The sequence below is a fragment of the Antennarius striatus genome, chromosome 6 (genome assembly GCF_040054535.1).
Source record: "Antennarius striatus isolate MH-2024 chromosome 6, ASM4005453v1, whole genome shotgun sequence".
Lineage (NCBI taxonomy): Eukaryota > Metazoa > Chordata > Actinopteri > Lophiiformes > Antennariidae > Antennarius > Antennarius striatus.
This window is the reverse complement of record NC_090781.1, coordinates 24,605,579-24,623,423: the sequence shown is the minus strand read 5'-3', so window position 1 is coordinate 24,623,423 and position 17,845 is coordinate 24,605,579. Positions and strand designations below refer to the sequence as shown.

The window sequence follows — 17,845 nt, the reverse complement described above, 5'->3', positions numbered from 1 at the left end:
TGAATACGCAGGAGGTGTCACAGCTGCGTTGTGGTGAAATCAGACACAACCTTTCCAAAGACCAACAGCTGGTGATGTCATCTACCCCCCATCTGCTCCAGGGCTCGACCAGTTCTTCTGTTAACCCGTATCTTAGCCATTACTGGGACATTTCCTCTTACAAAACAGTTTTTGTTAATAATCTGAGGTAAACTAGATTTCTGCAGTTAATCAAAGTTACCGTCAGCTCTCTATAATCACAGTAACAATAGGACAATCAGATCTTTCTACTAGAAATAATGTCAAAGCAGGAAGAACTCAAAGGAAATAATTTTATGATGCAAACAAATCTGTCCGAATTACATTCAGAGATAATGTAGAGGTAAACCTTGGCTTACGTTGTTTTGAGTTGCTTTTCAAATGAAATACACAGAAAAATAAGTTTGTCATTTTACTCCACTTTACATCGGTCTGCCACAAACATTGGGATCATTTTCATTCATTCATTCATTCATTTTCCAACCCGCTTAATCCGCTAACGCAGGTCGCGGGGTAGCCAGTGCCTATCCTGGCAGTCTCAGGGTGTGAGGCAGGGGACACTCCGGGCACGACGCCAGTGTACCGCGGAGCCACATAGAAACAAACAAATCATTCACACACACACTCACTCCTATGGTCAATTTGGGACCGGCCAATCAACCTGAGGCGCATGCTTTTGGAGGTGGGAGGAAGCCGGAGAACCCGGAGAGAACCCACGCAGACACGGGGAGAGCATGCAAACTCCGCACAGAGCGGGACTCGAACCCGGGTCCGCCGTGTTGTGAGGCAGCAGCGCTAACCACTGCGCCACCGTGCCGCCCACATTGGGATCATAAAATCCGTATTTTAGTGAACACTTTAAAGCACATGATTTCATGTTATTGTATAATAAATCAGAATAAAAACATAATATTGTCACAGGATGTTTAAGGAGAGCCAAATGCAGAGTACAATTGTACGCAAATGTATTCACAGGAAAGTTACACAACAAAGCTCCTTTTGGGAATAATGACTAAATATACAAAGCAAGAATTGAAAAATCACCACGAGGAGCAAAGTAACAAATTAACATGAAAATGTCGCTGACAAAGCAACAGAAAGTCCATAAATAAGATGAAAAACACGAGTAACTTAAACTACCAGAAACAAGAAGCAGAGAACACAGACCAACTCTGGTCAGATGCAGGAAACAAAAGCAACAGAAGAAGACGAGCAGCCGGATTAAAAAGCCTCAGGATAACCAACCTGATGAGGCACAGGTGTGCAGATGAGGCACAGGTGTGAGGATGAGGCTCCGCCTACAATTTTTGCCTAAACTTTTGCCATCAAAATGAAGGTCACCAGATTAAACATTTGCACCCTGGCTTCTCCCTGAAAGCACATCCTGAGTCTATTAACTATAATGTAATCTCGTCCAGCAGGTTAGCGCTGTGTTTGATCCATCAAAGACATTCAGCCTCATGAATCCAACATGTCGGCCCCCCTGCTGGCAGGACGGGGGCCCAGAGTCTCTGTGTTCTCAATAGACCTTTGGGATTAAAGATCAGAGATATTATCCTAAATGTCCAGGATGTGTCAATCAGTAAAATGTTCAATATCACTTGGAATTAACTGTACAGTATATGAGATGTATAGTTTTATATGTTTCTCCTTGATATTGATTACTTCCTGTATTGTATCGTCATGCTTTAATAACAACATACACCTGCTTTACCATTATTACCCACCATGCAGTTCTTCCTGACATCACATCCACGCCTCAGGAACAAAAGCATTCAGAATGTTCCGTCATTAGTGCGCCAGAACATTTATGAATTAATAAGCATTGGGAAAAAAAAGATAATCTGAACAAGTTTTATTCAGTGTCAGTTCACAAAGGAGCTCTGGAGACATTCGAGGTCAGATTAGATCGAAGAATGTCAGGAACGCTGTGTTCTCACACGATTTGAACACCAAACTTAACAAAGGATTGATGGAGTCATTTTTCCCTCAGATCAGAGTAGATTTCATGATTGTTTCCCTTTAGAGGCGGTAAATAAATTAGATTAACTGCCAGTCAAAATGTAAAATATTACAATTTTAGGGATTAATGAGCATTAGAATAGAAAACACTCTCTTTGATGCAAAAAAAGAGAGATTTGGATGGATGGATATACTTTATTTATCTTAAAGGAAATTCTTTTTATCATCTGCTCTCATACATTCACACATTTCTCAACGCGTCACAACAACGAAAGAACAGATAAATACAGATAAACATGTAAACACACAAAAGAGACATTTACACTAAGAGACATGATAAATAAACAGTAATGAACACGGATACACAGCTGAACATGTAAATAAACACCTGGACAAACACTTAAGAGCATAAGCACACAGTAGAATACAGTGTCGTGGATTTATTCCTACCCCCACAGGCAGTGGGGGGTCAGAGAGTCAGAGCCGAGTCACAGCCGAGTCACGGCATCCTGACCTCAGAGAAGCAATATGTGATCATGAATTATTCAGGAGGTCTGAGCTCAGGGGGTTTCTGGGATGAGATGGAGTCAGTGTGGAAGGAGGAAGCTGGTCCTGGACGTTCTGGAGGTGAGGTCAGCGTGAGGAACCCCTGCTGTTCGGTTCCATGGAGGCCAGTTTTCCCTTCTATCTGGTGGCTGCGTTCTCCACCGTCCTCGCCCGCGGCCCACTCCCCACGTTCCTCCACGCTTGGTGGATATTTTTTTTAATTTGTCCCTGAGCTCAAAAACAGATGGATCACACAGTTAGAGAGATGACACATATTCCTCCATGTGATTGTCTTGATTTCATGCATGTGGTGGTTGGACAGGGAAATTATTGTGACCTCAATTTTAAAAAAACATGGAATACAGTAGGAAATAGAATGGTTCTCTGTAGGAAAAACACCTGATGCATCCCACGGAGATCAGTGCTGTAGGTTTTGCGTATTTATTGAAAATGTTAAAAAAAACCCTCCTATAATAAAGTTGGAAAGAAGAAAATGGTGCCACTTTGGTATCTTGTTCTTTCCCACATGTTGGTGGATGGATACAGCATCAGTGAGGCCGCATCTCGTTCTTTACCGCGTGTTGGCGGAAGGATACGACATCAGTGAGACCGCCTCTCGTTCTTTACCGCGTGTTGGGGGATGGATACGACATCAGTGAGACCGCATCTCGTTCTTTACCGCGTGTTGGCGGATGGATACGACATCAGTGAGACCGGATCTCTAATCATTGTTGGAGTAAAGACGTAGCTCGATTGTTCTTGTGACTTCTGCATTTCTTTTCATTCTTTATCATTTTTTACGTAACTTATTATTAATATTTATATACAGGTAAAGTCTACATGATATTGGTTGATAAAAGTATGTTTTTTTAACTTATTTTTATGGGGTTTGGGGCTTTTTTGGGAATGGATTAAAATGATTTTAGTTACTTTAAATGGTAAAAAAATTGTGTGGCTTACAAACTGAGTCACAGAAGGGATTAAACTCTTTTCTCGAGATTGATTACATCAGACTGACAGAAAATCACAGACTAACAATTTGGGGAATCAAATGGTGATTTTCATGTCTCACAAGTCAAAGTCACGACGCGGACCCTGTGACGATGACTCAACACCAGAGTCGTGTTGAAGCTTCAACACCCAGTGAATGAACCCGAGACTTCACACAAAGAGCGTCCTAATATAGTCGAAATGAATCAACTCCCACTAATGTCTTGATCTTTGATTCATACAACTTAAGCAATTTTGTCTGCTTTTAAAATATGAAATGTGGATGCAAAATAACAAGCCTTTATATAATTGGTGACATATTTCAGTCTGAACCAGATCGGTGAACCAATCAGTGACTGATTTCCCTGGAGTGTCAAGGAAACAACAATCTCTCTCTTTACCCGCTGATGTTTTGTGCAAAAAACAGGTCTTTAATTATTCTTCTCATTTTAGGATTCATTGGAGTTTATCTTTCCGGTTACATGATGCACGTTGTTTTTACTGTCATGTTTCAGAAGCCATGGGGGTCAAGCTGTGGCGACACCCCGACAGAACTCCCCTCCTCTCCTCCGTCTCCTCTTCTTCTTCTCCATCACAGCTGAGCTGTTAGCAGTTGGATTCAGAGAAACCCGCTGCTCCTTTTCCGAGTACGCTCGCTGTTCTCACAGGGGGGGGGGGGCGTTTTCTCAGAGACACCAGTGGGGGTGGGGGTTATTTTTGTCTGTCAAGAGAAGGTAAACAACAAATATCCCCTTGTGTACCGATAACGCAACATCTGCTGTGAGATGGAGGAATTAGGAATTATTCAAAAGCAGCAGATCAGAGGTAATGACGAGGTTTCATAAGAAATTAAATATGGAGGGAGGGGGGGGTTTAAGTAAGAGAAAATTCAGGGACCCTATTTGTGTTGGCTGCAAGAATATGAGATGTTATCACTGTTAGATGTTCTTCCCACTTCTTCTCTGGATCTTCTTTTGTCTCATCCGTCGCCTCGGGCGAAGAAGGAAGAGAGTAAAGCCAAAAGCGAGATGTGGAGTCCACCGGGGAAGACAAATCACACACCAAAGCCCGGCTGCATGATGTGTTGTGGCAACAGTGACAAAGATTAGCTGGAAATAGACCCAGATGAAAGCTCCAGGGGTCGTCTCTATTTATGAGGGGAACAGAAAGACGTTTGTCCAGATGGATCTTTGGTGACGTTTCCACCGCTGCTTTTATTTCATTCCAGAACGATTTAATAAATGAAGTAACTTTTTGATTTTTATGATCACAGCTGAAATGGACTCATGAATTCTGCAGGAGGCTAAAAATAACCAATCATTAATCCAGGAAGAGATCAACAAGAGGAGCTGGTGACCCTGAGGTCAACCAGTAAGTAGCCCACCTACCCCTAATACGCTAGGCTATCGGCTCATAGGTGTGATGTTATTGGATGATGGGATCATTTGTGTTATTATTGAGTTTTAGAATGACAAACCAGACTCCAAATGTGTTGTGTGGGTTTCTGGGTTCAGTTTAGCCTCAAATCCCGACTTTCTGGTTCAACTTATCCTCCGTTGCTGATCCAGTTAACAGCACAGGGATGCAATTAATTCACCTTTTATTTATCTTTGACTGTTTGTATTGATACCAGAAGGAATCACCAGTGACCTCATTAATTCAGTGAATCTTATTGGCTCACGTGAAGCCGAGCCAAGAGCTCTATTTTTAATTTTTACTGCACAACATAAATAAACAACATAATAAAGCTAAACATAATTTAAATAAATAGATTTTGGAGAAACTCTCTAAATCCTGAAGGTCTCATTAACATATTCAATAATCAGTAATCAATAAATTACCAGGATCCTTAAGAAATGGTTTTGATTTTACATTCCAACATTTACGATAACGCTAAGCATCAGGTTTGACATTTTCTTTGCATTTATATGGAAGAAGCAAAACTTTTATGTCTTTCAAATTGTCAATATAGTCTATTATCTTATATTATGATTTTTTTATTTATACTATGTGCTTTATTTATGCATCGACAGTCGCTTCGGGGTCCTGATGTTGTATTTACTGGTGAACCGGCGCGTCACACGGCCAAAAGGGGATTATTCTCCTCATCGCCTCGGTAACCTGAGCGACCGCGCTCCGTAAAACCGTCTTTTACACCTGCAGCAGAACCTTTTCAACGCAACAACAAACTTAAAACATGCAAAACGGCTTAAGCGCAGTTACATAAACTCTGTTGACTCAACATTCACACCCGGAGGTCGTCCAATGGTTCGTAAAGGTCAGGGCTCTTCATTTGCTCCCTTTACTGTTTTGCAGCGTGCATTAAATTGCACAAACACAAATGAGGAATCTAAATATGCAAATTTATGCAAAGTGAATGATTTCACTTGTTTACATGATTTCAGGGAACGATGATGAATGTTGATGGGAAGCGTTGGATCGAATCTCCTCCAATCTGGTGCCACATCTCACATTTCACAAAAGATGCAGAAATTGATGCATCACAACTATTTCGAGAAACACACACACATGCATACGCACACACACACCCACACACACACACACACACACACACACACACACACACACGTAATTGACCAGAGAATAGAGGCTGACGTCAAACCCTCCTGACCCATTCACAGCCGCCTCCTCCTCCTCCTCCTTCGCTCTCCCTCCTCATCCTCCCTGCCAATCTTCTGACAACCCGAGTTAAGGATCGGAGTTATGGGCTGTCAGCAGAGGTAATGAATGAGGAGCAGCCAGCAGGGGACGGGAGCAAATGAAAAAGAAAGGAGGGGGGTAGAGCTGAGTGCACTGGTGCTCTAAAAACACTTTTCTTTAAACCAGATTCTTATTGTGAATAACGGGCGTGACGTTGGAATAAAAGTTGTTTTGTGAGTCAGACATTTCACCACCTGAGTTGGACGGACTTCAACTCTGGAGAAAGTTGAAATCATCTGGTGGTGGTGGTGGGGGGGGGGGTGTTTGGAGGTCGATGGCAGGAGGAAAGTCTGGGACTTGGCAGGCCAGCTGGACGGCAGATGGAGGCCGGCGGTCTGAGGTCACAGAGGATCTGAGGCACAATGAAGAATCACCGAGTGTCAGCATCTCATTACCGGCCCAGTCAAGAAGAAACTTCCAATAAACCACTCATGATGCGTTTACTTTGTTTTTCCAGGGTTTTCATCTTCATCACAAGATCTTCATCAGCGATTAGTGATGAGATGGAGATGTTTTCAGCTTAAAAATTTACATTTTTATAGAATTTCTCTCTATTTTTTTGTTAAAAAATGAATGAATGAACGCATGAATGAATGAATACATTTCACATTTTCACATTAAAAAAACCAAAAAACCCCAACATATTTCAATTGTATTGATAATAACCAAAAATTAAGCACATCATGGGTTTTTTCTTTCAGTTTCTGACTTCTTACAAAGTCTTCATCATCAGATGAAGGTTGCACTGATGCTGTGTGTGTACATGTCTGTGTGTGTGTGTGTGTGTGTGTGTGTGTGTGTGTGTGTGTGTGTGTGTGTGTGTGTGTGTGTGTGTGTGTGTGTGTGTGTGTGTGTGTGTGTGTGTGTGTGTGTGTGTGTGTGTGTGTGTGTGTGTGTGCTTTTATTTGAAAATTTACACACTGACGCTGAAAAAGTGATGATAAAATGATGGTGAACCTTTTTTTTAAAAATCACAATCACCTTAGAGGATTCACTCCTCTCACTCGTAACACTTAAAGTCACGCCATCCCTTCTCCATTATAATGAGACGGAGCAAATCAGGTATAATATAAGTTACTTCTTGTGCTGGAAAAGTTTCATTTCCACCCCCTCATGAAGACACTGACCCCTAAACATCACATCAAATCACACTTTTGGATTTAAAAAAAAAAAAGAAAATAAAGAGATAAATCTACTAATTGCCTGAAAGAAACTTCTCATGTGAACTCGGATAAACTTTTATTGGGCAGGCGATGGAAATGTGGGCAGAACTGAGCTGTAATTGGTTTCTGTTTACCAGCAATCCTGCCACAAACACGGCCACAAGCAATTAGCCAGACAGTCGGGGCATCATCGGTACAAAACTGGAAGTGTGTGTGTGTGTGTGTGTGTGTGTGTGTGTGTGAATGATGAAAATGCAATCAGGATGAAGGAAGCAGGAGATTAAGATAGGATCTTTATTCCCGGTTTCTTTTGGTGTGCTGGTGCTGAACTTTCCAGCATAACGACATCAGAAAAGTATCAAGGATTCCAGTGAAGGTTATTCAAACTGTAGTCCTTCAGAAAAGCAGAGATCACTGCAAATATTTGATGTTCCTCAGTTAGAATACATATCCAGAATTTAAAACTGTGACCGGATCGAGGCTTTAAAGTTTCTCAGTGAGCTCCAGAGGAAGTGTGTGTGTGTGTGTGTGTGTGTGTGTGTGTGTGTGTGTGTGTGTGTGTGTGTGTGTGTGTGTGTGACTCATCTCTCTTTGTAGCCAGACTGTGTTTAAAGCAGCAGAAATGATTAGAATACTCTGCCATAGAAGGGATGAACAGAATGGGATCCAGCCATCCATCACATATTTCACATCTTTGAACACAGATCAGTCACAACCCGAATTTTATATCGTTATATGTATTTAAGGATTTTGGTTGTCAAGCTCTCTTTTGATATGATATTTGATGGATTGACAGGGTTTGTTTTTATTTAATTTGGAAAAATAGAAAAATCTCATGGTTTTTTTTCAACTTCTGATTCTTCATCATAAGAATAGCCCCAATAAATACTAATAAACATCTCTGTGGCTACAAGAAGGATATTTCTTCAGACTGAATCGGATGTTTGTGCGTTTATATTTATATTTCTTATTGTTTTTCCTCTTCTCTATAAAGAGACAATGAAAATGAAGCGACGGTAACGACAGTGGAGCTGGAATCAGGATGGATGGATGGGCTTGGATGTTGGAGCGGGTCAGGAGAGGATAGCCTGAGCACATCCAGCACAGAGAGGGAGGGATTTATGAATGAAACTGCACACACACACACACACACACACACACACACACACACACACACACACACACACACACACACACACACACACACACACACACACGATTTGAGAGGCAGCCAAAAATAGAGCGCACAATGCGTCTTGGATGACGATGAAAAGTATTCTCTCTCTCTCTCTCACACACACACACACACACACACACACACACACACACACACACACACACACACACACACACACACACACGCACACACACCTCTGCAGTCTGTCACCCCCCCCCCCCGTCTCGGTCTTTGGCGGAGACCGTGTGTGAGTCATCGGCGGACTTGAAGCGCGTCCGTCTCCCGGTGCTGCGGCGGAGACAAAGACATGACGTTCAGCCTTCATTATGTAGTCAATGAAGAAATAACAAGGACCGGAGAAGGTGTTTGCATGATAACGACATTTACTGCTCAAATTAAAGCAGGAAAAGACGCGTAAAGGTGAATAAATGAGTTTAATTCCCATTATTTCCCCATATGTTCCATAAAATAACAGCCATCTTGATTTTTTTTTAAAAAACCGCAGTTAAAGTCCGCACAGACTTGATTTAATGCTTTTATTTTGAATTCATTTACATTATTATTATTATTGTATTTTTTTGTGGGCTTGATTTTGACACCGGGACGCGCCAGAGAAGCGGGTACGCGCGTCTTGCACGTCACCCTCAGCGGGGAGACGCTGCTCCGTTCGGTCAAAGACGAACGGTGCGCGCCCGCGCCGAGTGTGCGCGTGCCTTATAAGCACATATAGTGCCCGTGCAGGCGCGCGCCCCGCGCTGCGTATGTCTGTGACGCACGAGTCAGGTGGCGCCTCTAATAGCGGGAGGAGCTGCCCGCGGGGCTGAAAGGACGAGTCGGGCGCGCGAGACGGAGATGCTCAGTTCACCCGCGAGCCTCCACGGAAACTAACCACACAGGTAAGAACAGGTTGTTGTTGTTGTTGTTGTTGTTTGTTTGTTTTTATCACACGGTTGCGCGCGCCAGGCTCGCGTCCTGCAACATAGGTCACCAAAATAAAACACTTTTAAAACACCCGCTTCCGGTGCTCGTTTAGCCAACCTGATGCTGGAGGCTGCTGCTGCTTTGTCTTTGTTCTCATTCCGTTTAGCATTTTAAAAAAAAATGTAAAAAAAAAAATTTCTGTCGTTTCTTAGAATTTATTCTTATAAAATTGTAAAAAAACTAAATTAATTCATTAATTAATAATTCAGTTAATTAATGCCGGGAAAATGAAAGGAAAAAAAGTAAAAATGACAGCAAAAACACAGCATCGTCACGCGTTTGTATGTATGTATGTATGTATGTATGAATTTATTTATTTATTTATTGGTCTCTCTTGTATTTGTTTAAAAATTACATGGAACATAAACAGCAAGGGAACAAATTCACATATTTATTTATTATTCTGCGCACATCCCATAATATTCTGATGTTACTCATAACGAACCTCGGATTAAAACAATCATAAATTGGGGTTTGAGCGGTTTCCTGCTCTCAAAAGCAGAGGTGAGGGTAGAAAAATTGTTCTTACCGGGTTACCATGACGACGGGGATGTGACTCACGGAGAAAGCAATTTGACGACTAATGAGATTTACGCGTGGAGCTGCGTGCTGCCACTGTTACCTCTGCGGGGAAAACAGGCGCACGGTTACCGCTGTGGTCCGGAGAAACAGCCGCAACAGGAGATGCGCAAACCTCCGTTCGGCCACCGGTTGCGCCTCAGAATGTCAATAAAATATTTGGTTCTTTAACATTATAGCTCAAAATCGCAAAATATTAAAAATGAATTTGAATAAAAATAATTCAGAATGCGTAAAAGTAGATGAATGTAGATTAGAAGAAGCTGAATCTTCTCAGGCAGCTTCAGGATTTCAAACTGGATATTAAAATATATCATCGATCAGATTTTAAACCTGATCATAGATCAATAGAAACGTCATGTAAAGCCATAAGTCATCTGATCTGATTGCTTGGTGGTTAAAGGTCTCTTTGTCTTCCCCCCTGCAGACGTCGCCATGACATCACTCCCCAAGACCTTCGCCGCCGGCGGACCTTCCTTCCTGTGCTTGGTCGACCTCTTCATCCTCCTCTTCCTCTGCTCCTGCGGCGCTCAGGGGGGGTCCCTCAGAGAGCACCGGCTGCGAGGGAGCGACTCCGACTCCCAGAGGGGGAGCGTCCGCGGGGCTCCCAACGCCGACATGCTGAAAGCTCTGGAGTACATCGAGAGCCTCCGCCAGAGGACCGGCACGGACTCCCAGCAGCGCCCCCCCCTCGATGTGGGCCGCGTGGATGAGGAAGACGAGGGTGAGGAAGGCGGGGAGGATAAGAGCGAGGAGCTGCTCCAGGCGGTGCTCACCACCCTCCAGCAGACGGAGAAGGCCTCCAGGCCGGTTCCCCCCCGCCCCGCCCTGGAAGGACCCCCCCCCAGGGCGCAGCAGCAGCAGAGCATCCGGCCTCACAGGAAGCTGCCGCTCATGTTTGAGGATGAGGAAGAGGATGAAGACGGGGGCCGCCCGTACAAACGCACCACCGAGAACGTGGAGGAGAAGTACACGCCCCAGAACCTGGCCACCCTGCAGTCGGTGTTCGACGAGCTGGACAAGCTGACCGGCGCCAAGACATCCCATAATAAACGTCAGGATGAGGAAGAGGAGGATGAGGAGGAGGATGCTGATGATGAAGGGGAAGACGATGACGTGTTTAACGACGGGGAAGGCGAGGATCCGTCGGATTGGGGCCCGCTGCAAGAACAGGAGGAAGAGGAGGAGGAGGAAGAGGAGGACAACAAACGAGGGTTCGATTACGTCGACGACGACGACGAAGGAGCCGATGAGGAGGAGGAAGACGAGGATGAGAGCTACCTGATCAAGAGGTCCAACGATCAGGACGATATGGCTAATCTGGTGGATTATTACCTCCTGAAGGTGTTGGAGAAAACTGAGGAAGAGGAGCACAAGCGGGAGATGGAGGAGGAAGAGGAGGAGAGGGAGAGGAGGGCGGCTCAGACGAGCTACAGGGAAAACATCGACCCGCAGGCGATCTACCAGCTCATCCACATCTCCCAGAAGTACCAGATCCCCCCTGAGAACCTGCTGGAGATGCTCAAAACGGGGGAAGTGAGGAATCCAGAAAAACCCAGAAAAACCAGCAAATTACCCAGAAACAGGCCCCCCCCGGAAATATCCTCCAAGTCGACGCGCAGGAACCAGGAATTCCACAACAGACGTCTCCCAGGGAGGCAAAAGACGCCGGAGGAGGCGAGGACGGAGGCGATCCTGAGCATCCTGGGGCTGGGGGAGGAACAAGCCCCCGTCAGGAAACAGCAGCAAAAAAGCTTCTTCGCGTCACGATTCCGCCCCCCGCCCCCGAGGCATCCGGGCGGGGCGGGGGAATCCGCCCAGCAGCAGCGACGTCTTCCAGGCACGTTAAAGGACGACTACGACGACACGGTGGACGAGGACGAGCTGGCGGCGTATTTAGCGGCTCAGATGCTGACGCGGTATCCCGGCAACAAGGCCAGCCAAAAGAGGGAGGAGGCGGGACGCGGCCCCGGCTCCTCCTTCGATGCCGCCATTCAGGATTATTTTGATCGGATGGACTCAGGTGAGAAGAGACGGGCTGATGATGAGGAGGAGGAGGAGGAGGAGGACGGCGAGACGAAGAACGACGCCATGATGAAGTTACTGAAATACCTGAACCCAGAAACGGAAGAGAGCAACACCGACGCCAAATCCCCCCAAGGAATATAAATACAGCTGTAGATACATATATATAAATATAAATATATATATATAATGTTTTGTTAGAGGGAGAGGGTGAAAATAAAGTATTTTGAAAAATAAAACACAAATTTAGCTCTTCGGTAGGTTTATTGCTCGGACGTTGGTTTGATGTTTGTTTGTTTTTTTATGATACCAGTTGGTTTGACGGTTCACCGTCAGTACATGTGACTCACCAGCCTCACATCCACACACACACACACACACACACACACACACACACACACACACACACACACACACACACAATCAGTGTGGGATCCCTAGACTCACTTGTGTTATTTGCCGATTCTTTCTTAAATGTGTTCATATGTGACATCCCTGAGGTTAATAAAGCATTGACTTTAGTTTTTCCTTACTGTCTGGTGTTTCTTCATTTCCTCATCGTCGCATAAATGCGTGCGATTGGATCGGTCTCGCTTCGCATGCATTTACTTTATCATCAACAATGTGGAGAACAGAGGTATTAAAAACCCTGAGATGAATAGATATCGGACTTAAAAGATTTAAAATTTTGACGAATAATTCATCATTAGTCACCGCACAAACATGGGGAGGGATGAATGTTGTCCTCTCTGGATCAGTAGGCGGGTTTGCTCATGTATTCCTCCATCGTCTGCGGTAAGAACAGAGATACAAAATATAACCGTTGGTTTTCATGAGGGGAAAAAGAGAAAGCTGCTCCCCTCCAAGCACCTCCTGGAGCGTGTCGGCCTCCTCCATCGACGCCCCCACCGCCACTTTGGAAGTCTCCAGAATCTCTCCCCCCATCAGGAACTCGTCCAGGATGTAGTACGCCTTCTCGAAGTTGAAAATGATGTCCAGCTCACACACCTGGAGGAGAGAAATACACACATTCATCAGTGGGATGCAGCGCGATTTCACCCCGGAGAGACGATGACAACTACGAGGTTTAACTGAATGTTACAAGGACTATAAAAGGTGCTTAAAACTTTAATTATTTAAATTTGATATAAACACCAACACGTGGTTCTTTCCTGGTTTTATTAATCAATAAAGGTAAAACTCGGTTTGCGTGGTTAATCGGTTCCAGGAGTTGAATGAACTCGTCTCCAGACTAAACTACTAGTGATTTTATGATTCCAGTATTTATGGCAGAGTAAAGTGGAGTAAAATGACGTAATATTTTATTTTTCTGTGTTTTTTTTAAATTTTACTGACGTATAATCGAGAACAACGTAACTCCAAACGACGTAAACCGAGTTATATCTGCCTCAGCAGTATGAATCCTTCATGTTCTGCTGCAGTTGCTCCTTATGGACACCAGGGGGAGACAGATTAGTGGAGGGAACAGAGAAGGGTTTTGTTCCAACCCTTTATTGTGGTTCATCTAATACTAATGCTTTTACTTTAGCAGCTACAGATGATTTCAGTTTAAAACAGAGTCTAAAAAAATCTTTTCTTCGATCTGATGGACATCTCAGGCCTTCCACAGATTTGCGTTACGTTGTATGAGATTCATAAAGACGTTAGTTTCAGCTGTCTTAGTCACACAAGTTTTTTAAAAAATGAGCTAAAACCAGCAACACGTTAACCTTCAGATCGATTAATGTTCACGTCCCACTCTTTACTTGTTTTAACTTACGTTGCCAAAGTATTTATCCAGCAGCTCCACGTATCTGTGCAGCACCTCCAGGCTCAGCAGCTCATTGTCCTGCTCCTCCAGCCCCACACAGAAGTACAGACTGGCGTACCTGCAGTCGAGACGGATGGGGGGGGGGGGTCAAATGTTACAGCAGAGGAAATATGTTCCTGAAAGTTAGAAGGTTGGAAGTATGACATTAAATTATGAAAGGGATCCGGATAAAACTTCTACCGGTTGTAAAACAGGATTTTCATCAAATGCATCTGGAATGAACTTCAGACCGCCTTAAATTTAGAATCACTTCCACCTTTTAATACTTTTTAAAACATTTAAAAATCAACCTGGACAGAAAAATGTTTTTAGACTACTCTATTGTACCGTCTTTCTTCTGAGAGAAAAAGAGAGAAGTCTTCCTGTTTGTCTCCTATCATTTATTCCTTTATTACACCATCATCACTGTGAGTGGAGGAGATAAAAACCAGAGGAAGATAATTGTTGTGTTGCATCACCAGTGATCTGGGTCACCACAGAGAATGGGTGTGTTCAATCACAAAGAAGTTAAGCCCCAAACATGAACATCAGCTGCTGATGGCGAAACCCCAAACCGTTGTGTTTTTATCCGACTCCTCCCCCCACCTCTTGTAGACGATCTTCAGGTCCCTCCACTGGATGAAGTTGCAGGAACGAGGCGAGCGAGCCAACACCATCATCATCATGTCCCGGATCACCTTCTTCTTCTCCCGATCCGTTAAGGGCGTGTACCATTTCTGCAGCCGCAGCTTGCCCTGCCGGCTGAACAGCAACAGGAAGCGCATCTGGAGACGAGAGGGAGGGCAGATAAAAACGTGTTTCTGTCCCCCAGGATTAAAAAACAAAAACACACCTGCAGAAATGTGTGTGTTATAGGTGAGCGAAGAGGAGGAGCAGCTTGTGTTGGGGTTGAATGTTTGAGTGCATTAAATTATAATGAGGTCAATGAGGAGCTGGTACACAGAATAAACCAAACACACACACACACACACACACACACACATAAAGTGTAATAACAGCCCTACTACCAGAGTTGTCTACATCTAAAATGACAGCAATTAGATTTCACAACTCCAATGAACATCTCCTGGGAGACACATTATGATCACCCTGAGTGCACGACCACAGTAAGAATAATATTTGTTGTGTAAGGGCAATTTATGAGCGCTCTTTGCCCCCAGGGGCAGCTGCAGCGACGCCGCTTCTGCCCAGAACGCGATAAAGACGTAGAGGCAGGAAGGAACTTCTTGTATTTAAAAAGAAATAAAGAGCAGCTAAAACTTTGATTAACCTCACACATTTAAATTTTTTCTGACTCTTTGAGTCACGATCATGAACATCTGTGACTCTCCAGTCTGGTGTTCCTCTCCTCATAGGAGCAGGATGCTAAATCAGAGTGTGTGCCGTGCTTCCTAACACAATAAGAACTTCTCCTTTCTGTAAATATTGAAGGATAATTTAATTTTTTATTGGATGACAATGCTGTTTAAAACACAAAAACACTGAAACAAAAACCAAACTGATGTCTGGAGATTTGAATTCTTACATAATTAAAAAAAAATTCTCACAAATATCAGGATCTCTAACAGCCCACCGTCAACTACTTGACCTTTGATCGAGGTGCGCGTTCAGGAATAAGTCCTCTGAGGACGTTTATTGCGCTCACACCTTCTTTTACGCATAAAAGCTGTGCGTAAAACCTCGTGGGGAGCTGGAACACTCACCATCCTGTCACAGCAGCCTGAGAGAAATAACCCCGATCCAACCAACGTGAGACGCCAAATTCCGACCAATCCTACCGGCTCTCGTGTGTTTTTAAACACGGCGACATTGTTCATCTACCCAGAAATCAGTGCGGTTCTCACCTTTCCCCAGAGCCGCGCCCCGCCGGCTGCGCTCCAGCCGCTGATTGGCCGCAGGTCATCCACATGAGGAGCAGGTGGTGACGAGACAGAATCTTTATTTAATATCAGAAAAAATTAGATGGAATGAATCTAATATGAAGCAAATATTGCGGATATATTATTGTTTTTGATTTGGTAAATGATTGATAGTTTTATTTTTCTGATAAAATGAACATTCGCTCGTAAATTCCTACAAATTAAAGCAGAAATGCTGAATGTAAGAAAACATAATACAAAAGTAATATTTCATATTTTACTTACAGAACTTAAAAAGTTGGAATTCTATAAAAATCACAGCGTGACAATTAATTCTTTCGTCTTCGAGGAAACCCCGCCTGGAAGAGGTGATGTGAACTTCACTGATGTTAAAATGACTGGAACCCACGAATCAAACGCACCCTGGCCCCCTGCCAGTGGGTGGCCGGTGGAGTTGTCGCCCACCGATATTAATTCAGTGGAGCTCCACGTGGTTCAGTCCCGGGTTAAAGCGGCGCAGAGCGCGCAGCGCGGCGCAGAGAGAAGCTCCCGGAGCGCCAGAATGTCTCTGTACCGCAACTCAGCCTGGTTCCTGAAGGGAGTGACCGAGTTCACCAGGTAAGAGTGTGTGTGTGTGTGCGTGTGTGTGTGTGTAACTTTGATCTAAGAAACAAAATATAGAAGTCCTTGGTCAGAAAATGTGTGTTTAATAAGTTTAATTTATTGTCTTTGTCTTATTGTTTAAATCAAAATTATAATTCTGATTTTTAGATCATAATAAAATAAACTAATAAGTTAATGGATTCATAGCTTAACAAATTCAGAAATTAAATTATAAAGTGCTGCCATAAAGGAAATTCTGAATTGCGTTATTCTAACGTGGAAATTCGTTTGATTCCATTAAAAATGAGATTTTTGTTTTTAGTTCTATTCTGTATAAAATCTGAATAACATGAAGGTAGATCTGTTAGAAAACTTTTATTCCAGCTCAGTGTCTTTAACACAGGACAGAATCGGTTAGAAACAGGAAGAGCAAGGCCTGTTCATCTCAAGACTTTTAAAGCACCAAAAGTTGAATCTTGTTTGAACTTGTTTGCTTCTGAAAGTCTGCAGCTGGAACTCCCATCTTAAACTGGGATTCTACTTTTTATTTTTTTCATGCATCCATCGCGTCTATCTGAAATAATCAAATCCATCGAGGTCGGATCGGGTCAGGGGTGATTTAAGGTGAACAATCGTTTCCGATTTGTAGACCTTCTGAAGGCCACTTCACCTCAGCTCTGATGGGACTGAAGCTCGTCTATGAGTATCGTCCATCAGGAGGCGTTTGAGCCCAGAAGTGTCCTCTCCAGGCTCCTGTAGTCCGATCTGAGGAGTCTTTCCTTCTCTTTGCAGAGCAGAACAATCTGCCTGAAGAGCTGCTTTTGTCACACACACACCCCCCCCATTCCCTTTGTTCTGATATCTGCTCTCAGAGGGCGCCGCGGCGACCCCCTCTGACCCCCGCGCTAATAGCTCTGTGTATGACACCAATGAACACAGCCGCCATTATCCCCGTTCACGCCGCCGCCCCCGGTAACAACACCCCAGGACAAAAGGGGACGTTGTCAGCGGCGGTTGGAGACGATGCCAGGCACGACGTCGTCTTCATTGTGTCCGTACAGTAAAGCAGGGGGAGGGGGGCGGACAGTAAATGTGTGAATGTCCCCCCCCCCCATGCAGGAGCGCCTTCCTGTCGGCCTCCAAGAGGTTCGTGGAGAAGGACCTGGAGGCGCCGCTGGCCGGACGCGCCTTCATGATCACGGGAGCCAACAGCGGCATCGGGAAAGCCACCGCCATGGCCATCGCCAAGAGGGGTACCGAACCCAAACCGTGTCCTCACATGCAGATAAAACACTCATGCATCATGAAAATGATAAGTTTTCCATAAATAAAAACATCTTTCTGGTGTTGTCTCTCCGTCCCAGGTGGAACGATCCACATGGTGTGCAGG

At 44.2% G+C, this 17,845-nt stretch overlaps 3 protein-coding genes across 3 annotated transcripts in view; 2 read left to right on the top strand and 1 right to left on the bottom strand.

Annotated features, from left to right (window-relative positions):
* Window positions 1-9,323: 9,323 nt before the first annotated feature.
* Window positions 9,324-12,311, top strand: scg2a (secretogranin II a). Its single transcript, XM_068317122.1, has 2 exons — window positions 9,324-9,473; window positions 10,565-12,311. The coding sequence occupies exon 2, from the start codon at window positions 10,573-10,575 to the stop codon at window positions 12,304-12,306; it is 1,734 nt and encodes a 577-aa protein (XP_068173223.1). The 5' UTR covers window positions 9,324-9,473; window positions 10,565-10,572; the 3' UTR covers window positions 12,307-12,311.
* Window positions 12,312-12,813: 502 nt separating this feature from the next.
* Window positions 12,814-15,810, bottom strand: ap1s3a (adaptor related protein complex 1 subunit sigma 3a). The gene is made up of 5 exons (XM_068317123.1): window positions 15,697-15,810; window positions 14,579-14,757; window positions 13,943-14,051; window positions 13,033-13,170; window positions 12,814-12,952 (listed from the first exon to the last, which is right to left on the bottom strand). The coding sequence occupies exons 1-5, from the start codon at window positions 15,808-15,810 to the stop codon at window positions 12,917-12,919; spliced, it is 576 nt and encodes a 191-aa protein (XP_068173224.1). The 3' UTR covers window positions 12,814-12,916.
* Window positions 15,811-16,358: 548 nt separating this feature from the next.
* The window catches only part of dhrs12la (dehydrogenase/reductase 12-like a), a 5,113-nt gene continuing 3,626 nt past the window's right edge, over window positions 16,359-17,845 (top strand). Inside the window, exons 1-3 of the mRNA XM_068317182.1 lie at window positions 16,359-16,470; window positions 17,575-17,708; window positions 17,820-17,845. The exon at window positions 17,820-17,845 is cut by the window's right edge and continues 57 nt beyond it. Coding sequence (XP_068173283.1) covers window positions 16,415-16,470; window positions 17,575-17,708; window positions 17,820-17,845 — 216 coding nt within the window. The 5' untranslated portion in view covers window positions 16,359-16,414. The remainder of the gene's footprint in view (window positions 16,471-17,574; window positions 17,709-17,819) is intronic.

What these genes read in the sequence shown, in the direction of transcription:
- scg2a (XM_068317122.1), top strand. Translation starts at nt 10,573, where the DNA reads ATGACATCACTCCCCAAGACCTTCGCCGCCGGCGGACCTTCCTTCCTG.
- ap1s3a (XM_068317123.1), bottom strand. Translation starts at nt 15,810, where the DNA reads ATGAACAATGTCGCCGTGTTTAAAAACACACGAGAGCCGGTAGGATTG. An exon ending in CAGGCTGCTGTGACAGGATG is followed by an intron (nt 14,758 to 15,696) that starts GTGAGTGTTCCA and finishes TCTCGTCTCCAG; the next exon opens with ATGCGCTTCCTGTTGCTGTT. An exon ending in AGGCCGACACGCTCCAGGAG is followed by an intron (nt 12,953 to 13,032) that starts GTGCTTGGAGGG and finishes TTCTTACCGCAG; the next exon opens with ACGATGGAGGAATACATGAG.